Genomic DNA, 12,504 nt, shown 5'->3' with positions numbered 1-12,504 from the left:
TTTAAAACAATTTTTGAACCCTTGTCAGCCCGGTACCGGGCCGCTTTGGGTTTATGAGGTTTTAATACATGCATCTATTAATATGTCCAGTAAAGGTAGGTTTACTTTATTGTATATTTTTTATCAATTCTTAAAGTAGTTATTTCTTTTTTCATCACACAGTGTCGTCCTGCTTTCTCCTTCACACGTTCCTTCTTTTTGGTGAAATTTATTTAATACTATGAGATTTTAAATGTTCATTTTAATTTTCTCCCTCCAAGTTCCTATTCGACTCTTAATTCCAGGACTCTGAACATATTGTCTGTAGAGAAACTTTAGCTTTGCTGTTACAGGTTGTAAACGTAGAGAAGATAGAGTGCAAGAGGTGTTGCCATAGTTTTCTGCATGGGAAGAAAGAATACAGCTAACCTAGTTTGTGTTTTGTAAAGTTGGTTTAGAGTTTAAAGAGGAATGGAAGTGCAATATAAAAATGAGCCAAGCTGGAAAAAGTTAATTACAGATTGGCAAATCTGTTTTTTTTTGTTTTTTTTTTTTTTCTTTAAATCCGCGTAGATTGCAACTTGCATCGATTGCACAGGATACAATAGTATTCTTTAGGGTGATGGTCTGTTTATTGATGCAGACACGACTTTAGAAAATGCAACTGTTCTGTCTTGGCTGACAATGAGCTGTTAAGGCACATGCAATTTAGTTAAATGTATAGCAGATGTGCAGTTATTCTGCTTGAATACACCACATAGGCGTGGCATCCACCTACAGCCTTCAACTGTCAATTCCCAAACATGTGCTATGAGAATGTGTAGATGTGTGCATGAGTGTGCCTTGCAGTCTGCTAGCATCTTATGTCTAACTAGGTCCTGACTTGTTCTTGTAGCTGCTGTAATAAGATTAAAATTGGTTATCTAGGTGCGTCCCGACCAAGATACTTCCCTTTAAAAATTATAGACTTTATAAATCTGGAAAGGCTTCTATTTGCCTTTCTTAGAAGGTGTATTATTATGGGGTAAGGTGGACTCATTAGGTTTGTTATGGATTGACATATTCTTGTGTGCCCTAAGCTTAACACTCAAACTTGCACAGAAAATCCCTCCTATATTTGCACTTAATTACTGATTATGAGAGATGCCTGCATACTTACTAAAGGTACATTACTTTTTCCTATTTTGTTCATTACAGAAAGTGTCCCTTCCCAGCCACTAACCCTGTGGGAAAGAAGTATCAATCTTATCTCACAAGTGCCCTATATTTTCTTTATTACCTCAGTTACTCAAGATCTGCATATAAAGTATAAAAGTTTAAAGCAAAGGAATATTTATTACCAAAAAATGAGCATTGGCAAAGTTTGGGTATAAAACCCTAATATATATAAGTGGTTTCACACCAGTTGATTGATAAATGTTTATGAAGGCTGAAGAGTAATGTTTCCAAAGAGCATCTCTATGAGAGAGAATATGCATCTGATGGTGGCTTGTCAGTAATTCAGAAATCAAGGTGATGGGACACAAATCTCTATGTGGTCCATTTGAATGGATCGAGTCCTCTTCGATTAGACTCTTGCACCTTTGGTGGTCTGTCTTTATAGGTCAGTATCCCCAAGTGGAATACATAATTGACTTATCCATCTAACAATTAATCGCTTTGCTCAAAAATTTTAATCATGAAAGTATGTACTAAATACTGTATCTTGTTCAGAGTGTTTGAATTGTATCCAGTTTCCCTAGGGATGAATGGGTCCCACCTGGATTTTAAGATATAAATTGACAGGTCATCATAAACTAGGATTATAATGAGAGTTATACAGAGAAATAAAACGGAAAATAGAAAATACATATACTGTAGACTCTGACAAAATGCTTACATTTTGATTTATAATTCTGAGTTTCACAGCTATCGTCCTGTGTATGAAACATATAGGAGTTTCTTCATAGAAGATGTTCAAGTTCATATATACTGTAGTTCATTGCAGCAAGTCTGAACATCCTGTGGCCAAAGCAGATTGCAGCTTGCTTTTAAGTATCCCAAAAAAAAGAGAAACATGCAAAGGTACGGTACAAGATGTAATGCTAGCTTATCCCTCTCTAGCACAAACAAATGAGTAAACCCTTTGAATTGCACAATATGATCATGAGATTCTGAGTGGTGGTGTTCTATTTAACCAGGTGAAAGGTACAACAGTTGAAGCAAATTGTCTTCAGCTTTAAAATTTCCCAGGGTGTAAATAGTACTAGGGTGTTGTACCATGTTAGCCATTATGAATGTAGTGAAAAGTCAAGCAAAATGACACCTTTTATTGGCTAACTGAAAAGATTACAATATGATCTCTGTCTGTCTCTCTCTCTCTCTTTATCCTAAAGAGAAATGTGTCCAGATATACACCTTCCAAAAACTTTTATTTTTGCCTGAAATTGATTTATTTGTGAAGCACCTTTCTCCCTTTGTATTACCTTGATTTTTAATTTTATTATGCATTTACCCTCTTTGCCTGGTTTTGAGTATTTGTGCTTAAGCTTTTATAGAAAGTAGCATCTACATTGTAAAGGGGTACCTGGCTGGCATCAGGTTAACAAGAACTGGAACACTACTGAAGTGGCATAGTGCTAAAAAGTCACGGAGAGGACCTTGAGCAAGAGTAGAATGACAGTGTAGGGAATTTTGTAATTGTGCTTGTTACTCTTCTGTAGAACAACAAAAGGCAAGGGGGCCATCATAGAGAATGTGAGTTCTGGCCTGAGCACCGTTGCTTCAGGGCATTACAGACAAGGCAACTGCACAGTTAATAGATGCCAGACCTCTAAGGTGAGAGAGATTGGTGGTGGTAAGAAAAAAGGAACTGCACATGTACACTTAGTTGGTTCAGCCTGGGCCAGGTTGTCAATGAAGTGCTACATCCAGGGAGGGGCAGTTGGCTTGGGAATACATTTCTAAGACTAGAGGAGAGATGTACACATTAAAGAGGTAGCTAAAAGGTGGAAGGAATAAAGTACCCCTTAGGGAGTTCCTGGGCTTGGCTGGAAGTGATGGTAAGGATTATGGTTCAATGCTATCTCATCCATCCATCCATCCATTTTCCAACCTGATGAATCCGAATACAGGGCCACGGGGGGTCTGCTGGAGCCGCTATCTCATTATTTTGATTGGTATTCTTTATTAACTTTTTTTGAGATGAGAATCAAATTCAGACTGATCTTTATATGCAGTTATAGGTTTTCTGAGTCACAGAATTCTTTTCTATTTTTTTTTTTAACTTCCTATAATGTTTTCAGAACTATGAATTTTTTTTGCTTTTTATTTCGATGTTCTTTTGATTTTCACGCATGTTTCCAATTTAGTAGTTCCACTGTTAGGACAAACCTCTGGTGAATTTTCCCACATTATGTACATTCAGAGTCATTGTTAGTATAGCAACCACTTATGAAAGTTAATAATATGACTGATACATGTACACACCTATCTAGATACTTCTTATAAAATAAATGGTGAAAATGGATTGGATGCTAATTTGTTAAAAACAAATTTGTGACTTTCTGATTATATTCAGGTTTAAGATTTCATCAGTTTAATACTCATTTTCCAGGTTTACCTAGCCTGTTCTCTTATGAATTGTATTATTATTTCTTCATGGTCCTGGGCATCCTTTTGGGGTGAGCCCCATCCACTTCATATAATCTGTCTTGATCTAAGATCTTCCACCTCCATGTTTGTGCACCTCTTCACCTGATCATTCTGTGTGTTTACTCCACATGCCTAAACCTCCTTATTTGTTTCTTCTCAGTACAACACCTATTGTCTCTAAACTACTTTTTCCTTTAACTAGAGATGTATTTTCCTCTCACTCCATGACACTTTATGCTTGATCATTCGCATCTCCATTCTTTTGAGCTTTGCTTAGTGTTCTGTTTTTTCTTCAGCCTTGCCTCATCCTAACAGAGTGTACTCCTCCACACACATCTGTGATGAACTTTACTATTCAATGCCAGAGAAACTCCTTTAGAAGTCAGAATGGAGATGACTCCCTGGATTTCTTCCATGGACTACTTGCTCTAGCTATCACAATTGTGCCTGCACCTCCGACAGTCCTCAATATTTATCAACCAAAAAGTAGCAGATCTTCTGTACATACTCCAAAAAAAACTTTCTACAAAGTTGCTGCTTCCAGACTACTTGTCCCTCCACTACATCTTTGATGCACCACATTCTGACAAACCTTGGATTGGACTACGTTTCTCCAAATAGCTTTACCACGTGTGCCATGTTGTCATGCACACACATCTTCTATGCTTTCTGCCTTTTTGCCCTGACCATCATCTTGGTCTTTTCTGAGTTTGCCATGAGTTCTTTTTTTTTTTTTTTTTTTTTTTCTAAGCAAGTTTTGTTTCATTATCTCCTCCTTCAGGTCTGCATCACATTTTGCCATCAAAATGAGAACATTGATATTCTAGAGCTCTAATGGTAAACCTTCATCACTGTAATGAAAAGCAAAAGACTCCTAACCTATCCCAGGTACAGCCCCTCCTTCACCCCAAATCTTTCACTATCCCCATCTGATGCCTGGATAACTGTTGGTGTTAACTCTGACATTGACATCATCGCAGACACTAACCATTCACTCATACCAAACTTTTCAGTAACCACCTCACTGTCTGTTGTGGGGAAAAACACAAATATTAACAAGTGACTGATCTACAATATATAACACAACTTATTTCCCTTTCGATTTGATGCTTTTCCTGCTTTTGCCTCACAACAAAGCTTGCATCTTCTTTTGTTTCCTTCCCAGGATTGAAACAAATTTGTGTTTCACTTTTATTTGATTTCTGATTATTTTCTCTAGCAACATTTTCATCATCCTCATTATTTACTCTAAAAGCTTGATTGTTTGATATTCTCCACACACCAGAGGATCACACTTTTTTGTATACAGGTAGTCCCCATGTTACGGATATCCGACCTATGACTTACGAACGAGGCCGCAGCTGTGACGCATGCGCCTCATTAACTGCCGCTCCATTATCTTTGGCCGGAGGACGTTGCAAGTAGTGGCTGGAGGGGTGCGATTTCGCTGCTCGCACAGTGTAGTGTCCCTCGGGCGGCAAGCGAGCGGTGACCCGTGGTCCATAGTCACTGGGGCCACAGCTGTCGCTCGTGTGCAGGACGGAGGCTTAATGGGGCAGTTCGCCGTCCGCCCACTACGCCGCCGCAGCTACTGCTCCTGACTGGACGCAGGATGGATGGAGCGGTGTTGGGCGTTTCACTGCCCGCCCACTACACATGGCTCCCTCCGAAATCGTTTTTGGTGGGTGGCTGGTAATGCTGCAAGCGGTGACCTGGTTGTGGCTGAATGGAGGCCATTGAGGGTGAATGGGTCGGCGGGGAGTAGCATTGTAGTGTGCTTCGGGTGGCTGCCTGTTGAATGGGGGCGGTGGTGGGCAATTCACTACACTCCTTTGGCCACACCGCATTTGTTCTCGGTGGGCGGATGCACGCTGCAGGCTGCATACTGTAGTGGAGGTGACTGTGTAGTGGGTGGGTGGTGAACCGCCCCTCGCTACTACCATTCATTCTCAATAGCAAGAGTGCTTGTACTGTTACGTACATAGCAGGAAGTTGTCTCTTGTCAGTACACCAGACGTGCTGACGAGGGATGCCTGCTGCTGTGATAGCTGTACAGTGCTGTGCAGAAGAGCTCATCTTAACCTTTTGTCTTCACCCTTCAAGAATGTTTCTGAAACACAAATCTGATGCAAGTGCTGGTGATACAGTAAAGAAGAGAAAAACCTTCACCATTGAAAATAAAGCAGAAATAATAAAAAGGTTCAGAGAGAGGTGAAACTCCATCATTCATTGGCAGAGCACTTGGTTACAGTCGGTCAACAATAGCATTTATTAAGATAATGTACCTGTTCCGACTTACATACAAATTCAACTTAAGTACAAACCTACAGTCCCTATCTTGTATGTAACCCAGGGATTGCCTGTACTGGAATGAGCATTTTTCATTTATAGTCATCAGGAATCCTTCACACACACAATCATTTTAAACCTGTCTGACAACCATTCAACTCTAGGTCATTCTGTTGCCTTCAACATTTCCAGTACCAGGTTGGATCACTGGTTTATCTTCAGTTTTTTCAGTGCTTTGCTCAAATCCTCTTTCAAAAAAACGTAGCTTAGTCCCTCTCTTTCCTTACATTGTACACCATATAATCCCTTTCGTTCTCCATACAGAAACTTCAATATAGTACTTCCACCTATTCTCAATCCCACTACTGTCAGTCATGATACTCATTTCAGCATTTTTTAGCATTTCATGCCACTGCATCCCCATTTTCTTTTGTAATCTGCTTTGCAGTCCTAGACATATTACTCTTTTCTTTCTCATTCTTCAGGTCACTTGCGATCTCCAGCCTCTTATGTTCTTCTGCCCTCCCATATGCTTTTCCAGCATTTAACTTTTCTTCCTTATTTGCTTCTGAAATTGTTTTCTGCCACCCTGTATAGCCCCCCCCATCTTTTCCTTAATTTTTTATATTTACTGAAGAATTACATCAATGTGTTTAATATTATTATCTTGGTGCTCCCTTTATTCAAAAACAGACTTCTTTTTTCAAGCAGATATTCGTCATCACTTTCCACTTGTTTCAAATCCTCATTTGTGTTTTCTGTCAGTGTTTCAGCACATTTAAATCTCATTCTATTTTCAAACCTTCAGGCTTGGGACATACTTCATTAAGCTGTTCTTCATTCATGTGACTAAAAGAACCCCTACAGGCAGGTGATATTATGATATACAGTAATCCCTCGCTATATCGCGCTTCGCCTTTCGCGGCTTCACTCCATCCATCCATTTTATATGTAAGCATATTTAAATATATATCGCGGATTTTTCGCTGCTTCGCGGGTTTCTGAGGACAATGGGTCTTTTAGTTTCTGGTACATGCTTCCTCAGTTGGTTTGCCCAGTTGATTTCATACAAGGGACGCTATTGGCAGATGGCTGAGAAGCTACCCAACTTACTTTTCTTTCTCTCTCTCTTGCGCTGACTATCTGTGATCCTGACGTAGGGGGTGTGAGCAGGGGGGCTGTTCGCACACCTAGACGATACGGACGCTCGTCTAAAAATGCTGAAAGATTATCTTCACGTTGCTACCTTCTGTGTGCAGCTTTTAAGTATGCTGCACGGTGCTTCGCATACTTAAAAGCTCAAAGGGCACGTATTGATTTTTTTATCTGTCTCTCTCCATCTCTCTCTCTCTCTCTCTCTGCTCCTGACGGAGGGGGTGTGAGCTGCTGCCTTCAACAGCTTTGTGCCGCGGTGCTTCTCATACTTACAAGCCAAACAGCCCTATTGATTTGTTTGCCCGTTTGAAGAGGAAGATATGTTTGCATTCTTTTAATTGTGAGATGGAACTGTCATCTCTGTCTTGTCATGGAGCACAGTTTAAACTTTTGAAAAAGAAACAAATGTTTGTTTGCAGTGTTTGAATAACGTTCCTGTCTCTCTACAACCTCCTGTGTTTCTGCGCAAATCTGTGACCCAAGCATGACAATATAAAAATAACCATATAAACATATGGTTTCTACTTCGCGGATTTTCTTATTTTGCGGGTGGCTCTGGAACGCAACCCCCGCGATGGAGGAGGGATTACTGTACTACCTTCTCCAGGGATTACTTTCACATTTTTTATCATATACTGACCAAACATTCTCACCAACAAACAGTTCCTTTCACCACCAGATTTATATTTCCTCCTATGATGTTGCATGCAACCATTTCCATTGCATCACCTTTACTCCAGAATCGTCTCATCATCGACATTCCTATTACCGAAGATAAAGCACCCATGATCTCCCTTGTAGCCAACAGGACTGGCTCCAAAATGCCTACTTAGGTGTCTGCTCACTACAGTGACCATCCCCTGAGGCACACCAGACATTGCCTCCATCGGCTTGTCCCAAAAGTCATTTATCTTATCATTTCTGCCAACTTGTGGGACATACGCTGAAATCATTTTAACTACAACACAATCACCCTCTTTATCTTCATCTTTTGCCAGTTTTTCAGACATAAGTAAACCAACTTGAGCATTACTATTACATCTAACCTTTCAGAAAAGCTTTAACCTTCAAGACATTCTCACACCTTTACCTTTCAACTTTTACTGCTGTATGCAGCGCACATCTGCTCTGGTTCAGTACTTCCACCATTTCTCCTAATTTTTCCCCCTTCATACTCTTAGATTTCAATGTCAAAATCATTATAGTGACAAAGTTGTTAATGAAAGAGTATGTCGCCTTCAACTCCTTTACCACTAATTCGCCTAACCGCAGTTCATGATATCTGGGATGATCATAAATGAGGTTTCTCCATCTGTGGTTCAGCAGGGTTCCCCAGTTTTGTTTGTCATAGACAGGAAGGGATGCAAGACCAGATTCCCATCTTGAACGTCGGCCTCTTTTTTTAGTTTTCTTTTATGACATGCAAATGGAATGGTGACCTTATTCTAACAAACAGGTTACAGGGTATCATGTAATAAACAATATACCATTAAAGCCAGAAGTTAAAAAAACGCTCTGAAAAAACTGAGAGGAAGTTGTTTTCTCAAGCTGAACTAAAGGTCCTTTCCTTTGTAATACAAGTCACAGTGAGTGAATGTGTAGCTTGCTCTTTAAGAAGATGACCTGTCACATACAAGCACATAAAATATGCCCTAAGCAACATAAGGTGTCCTAGCAACCATGAGTGAGAATTGCAGAATGAGGTCATAAACATCCATCCATCCATCCATTTTCCAACCCACTGAATCCATGCAATTGAAAAAATAAGAATAAAATTAATATGATTTTTGACTAAACTTTAAGACTTAAGATGTCTAAAGCATGATTTTTTTTTATTAAATCTTGACTAACACAATAAGTGAAATGTCTTATTTTGCTTAAATTAATTTTATCAAATTTTGAGGAGCAATCCAAAAGTTCTATGCAATTTTGAAAAGCTTATGCTTGGACAGAGGTTACCTTAAGCCCAATTGTAAGGTGGAAGAACAGACAAGGTATTTTTAAAATGTATAAAATTGCTTTGCTTTAGAGCACAATTTTATATAATTTTTAATATGAAGCTTAATTATGAAGAAATAACATCGACGTGAAAAAATATAAATCGTAATATTGTGCTTAGATAGTTGAAAATATCTAATTATTGCTAACATTTTGGATTTGTCAATATCTTTGAGTGATTACTTGATATTAAATCTTTTTCTTTGTCTAGTTCCTAGACTGGCAGTAAAAGAAAAATATCAGATCTGTATAAGACCAGTGTTGAATGTTGTTTAGAACAGCAATACAGTAATCCCTCGCTGTATCGCGCTTCGCCTTTCGCGGCTTCACTCTATCGCGGATTTTACATGTAAGCATATTTAAATATATATCGTGGATTTTTTGCTGGTTCGCGGATTTCTGCGGACAATGGGTCTTTTAATTTCTTGTACATGCTTCCTCAGTTGGTTTGCCCAGTTGATTTCATACAAGGGACGCTATTGGCAGATGGCTGAGAAGCTACCCAACTTACTTTTCTCTCTCTCTCTCTTGCGCTGACTTTCTCTGATCCTGACGTAGGGGGATTGAGCAGGGGGGCTGTTCGCACACCTAGACGATAAGGACGCTCGTCTAAAAATGCTGAAAGATTATCTTCACGTTGCTACCTTCTGTGCAGCTGCTTTGTGAACCGACATGCTGCACGGTGCTTCGCATACTTAAAAAGCACGAAGGGCACGTATTGATTTTCGATTGTTTGTTTTTCTCTCTCTCTCTCTCTCTCTCTCTCTCTCTCTGCTCCTGACGGAGGGGGTGTGAGCTGCCGCCTTCAACAGCTTTGTGCCGCGGTGCTTCGCATACTTAAAAGCCAAACAGCCCTATTGATTTGTTAGCTTTTCTCTATCTCTCTGACAGTCACTGCTCCTGACGCACACTCCTTTGAAGAGGAAGATATGTTTGCATTCTTTTAATTGTGAGACGGAACTGTCATCTCTGTCTTGTCATGGAGCACAGTTTAAACTTTTGAAAAAGAGACAAATGTTTGTTTGCAGTGTTTGAATAAAGTTCCTGTCTCTCTACAACCTCCTGTGTTTCTGTGCAAATCTGTGACCCAAGCATGACAATATAAAAATAACCATATAAACATATGGTTTCTACTTCGCGGATTTTCTTATTTCGCGGGTGGCTCTGGAACGCAACCCCCGCGATGGAGGAGGGATTACTGTATGTGCATTGTAATGAAACGAGTCCATGAAATAATTTAAAGAATTGTTCAATTCTGTGGTATGTACCATTACTGTATACACTTTAGAGACATGGATGATAAAGTACAAAATAAGCAGGAATGCATAAAGGAATACTCCACCCTAAAATTATGCTATTTTTATATTACTTACACAATGTAGTTTGTAGTGTTATCTCAATATATCTACATCTAAATTGTTTGAGTCCTATAATCAGTTCAGAGACCATTATCGGAATGTACCTTTCCTGTTTTAAGCTGTACAGTGATTTTTCCTGGAGGGGAAGGTATTCATATTTTAGCAAAAAATTCATGTGTTTTGCAAATTTTGAGCATATTACAACATGATGGACATGTGGGTTATGCAAGATAAGTATGTGGAGATTTGTTTTGGTTTTTTTCTTTCTTTTTTTTCACTGACATTTTTCACATTTTTTACCGTTAAACAGCACGGATCACCATTACATTCCATTTTATCAATCTTTTTTGTCTTATTCTGTATGAATTTCTCAGGCCTAAATGGGGTAAGTCATTTTTGGGGAAGTATTCCTTTAAAGTATGGACATAGAAGAAGCATCACTTTCTAATAGAAAAAAATTTAGCAAGGGAGAGAAATTTCAGATTAGGTAAAAATATTGGCATAACCAGAATTTAATGAGTCATGGAGGTTGGGAGAATACATTGATTACAGCATGTTGCCGCACCCACCACATGACAAATCAGCTGGATTGGGATCCGAGGGCAGCCATGCAACAGGTGACACCTCATCACTACACTGACCAGTTTGAGGTTTTTTTTTTTTTTCTTTCTCTCTCTCTCTCCCCCCAGTGGCCGTAGTGCCAATCCTTCCACCAATCCCCATAATACAAATGTAAATATTTTACTAAATAAATATTTATGTAGCCCAGTAATGTGTATGGTGCCGAGTGCCAGTCCCCAACCTGTTCTCTATAATGTTGTTGTCAAAATAATATCTACAATAAATAAGTTAATCTAGTTATTGCAAGCAAATATCAAAGTACAGATTTTGTTAGACATAACTTGTCATAATCTAATTTTGATTTGATTTGTATTTCAGTGACAACGCATTTAGCCTTATTTACCCAGTTATATTATTCCAATATTTCAAATGGTAATAATTCTAAATTTTTATCACATTACCTGTTTGCTATAGCAAACTTTTAAATACAGTATATAAATACTGCAATTTTTACTTGTAAATAAGCAATTTAGTGTAACACTTGTAAATGTAAACAACATTTACTAACACTTACGCAATGTTGCAGATATTCAAAATGCACCTTGTTAAGTGGTTCTTATTTAGTTTAATTATAAAACATCTTAATTTTACCTTATTCATCAGTTCTTGGTTGGGTGTTTTAATCTGCAAAATCATATTCTTGATGTACAACATATTTTCATACAAATAACATTCTGCAGCTCTTTACCTGTTTGCAGCTTAGGGTATACATTTTTTAAGGAACTTTTATTTATAAATGCAAGGACAGTTCACCTATACTAATTTATACATGTTAATCTTTTCCCTAGTGATGAATTGTTTCATATAAACAATGAGGAAGTTGATGTTGATTTCTCCAATAAAAAGATCAAAAGATTAAAAAGACCAAGGGAGGAAGATTCCTTCAGTGACTTCCCTGAGATCAGGTACCTAGACTGGATTTCCAAAAATAGTTTTGAAGTTTCATTAATCACTTTAATCTAAACATAACTTGTTTTTTTTTTTTTATATGTAAAATTTTCTGAAAGTATATATAGTATTAAACTTTCAAATTCATGATTTGGGATGATTTTGGGATGTGTGTTTGTGTTATGTGCTGCCACACATAATGAATAAACACACAACAGTACCTGAATAATATTGAGTTTTCTTATGTTGCAACATAATGTGTTAATTGTTTTAGTATTTATACTGACAGTATACTATGTATAGTCAGTTATTATGTAATGAAATAATGAGATTTAATAATCTGAGTAACAGATAAGATTATGGACCGCCATAGAGATCTCATCTCTGTTTGCATATAGTCATTGCTTATTCAATGAAACGGTACAGAACATAATGCAGCTTTCAGTATTTTACAGTAAAATTGTATTGTCCCGAAAAAAATGTCATATAAATTCTGCAAGTTAAAGCAAAGCCAATGATCTACTGTGCAGATCTCATTGGTCTACCTTTTTAGGGTTTTTCTCAGATTATTGTGTATTTACCC

At 38.2% G+C, this 12,504-nt stretch overlaps 1 protein-coding gene across 4 annotated transcripts in view; it reads left to right on the top strand.

The window, feature by feature from the left end:
* The window catches only part of zgc:173742 (DNA topoisomerase I, mitochondrial), a 214,277-nt gene that overhangs the window by 44,942 nt on the left and 156,831 nt on the right, over positions 1 to 12,504 (top strand). For all 4 annotated transcript variants that reach the window (XM_051931458.1, XM_051931456.1, XM_051931457.1 and 1 more), the window contains exon 3: positions 11,822 to 11,938. In XM_051931458.1, coding sequence (XP_051787418.1) covers positions 11,822 to 11,938 — 117 coding nt within the window. The remainder of the gene's footprint in view (positions 1 to 11,821; positions 11,939 to 12,504) is intronic.

The sequence above is a fragment of the Erpetoichthys calabaricus genome, chromosome 9 (genome assembly GCF_900747795.2).
Source record: "Erpetoichthys calabaricus chromosome 9, fErpCal1.3, whole genome shotgun sequence".
NCBI classification, from domain to species: domain Eukaryota; kingdom Metazoa; phylum Chordata; class Cladistia; order Polypteriformes; family Polypteridae; genus Erpetoichthys; species Erpetoichthys calabaricus.
This window is presented reverse-complemented; position numbering and strand designations above follow the sequence as displayed.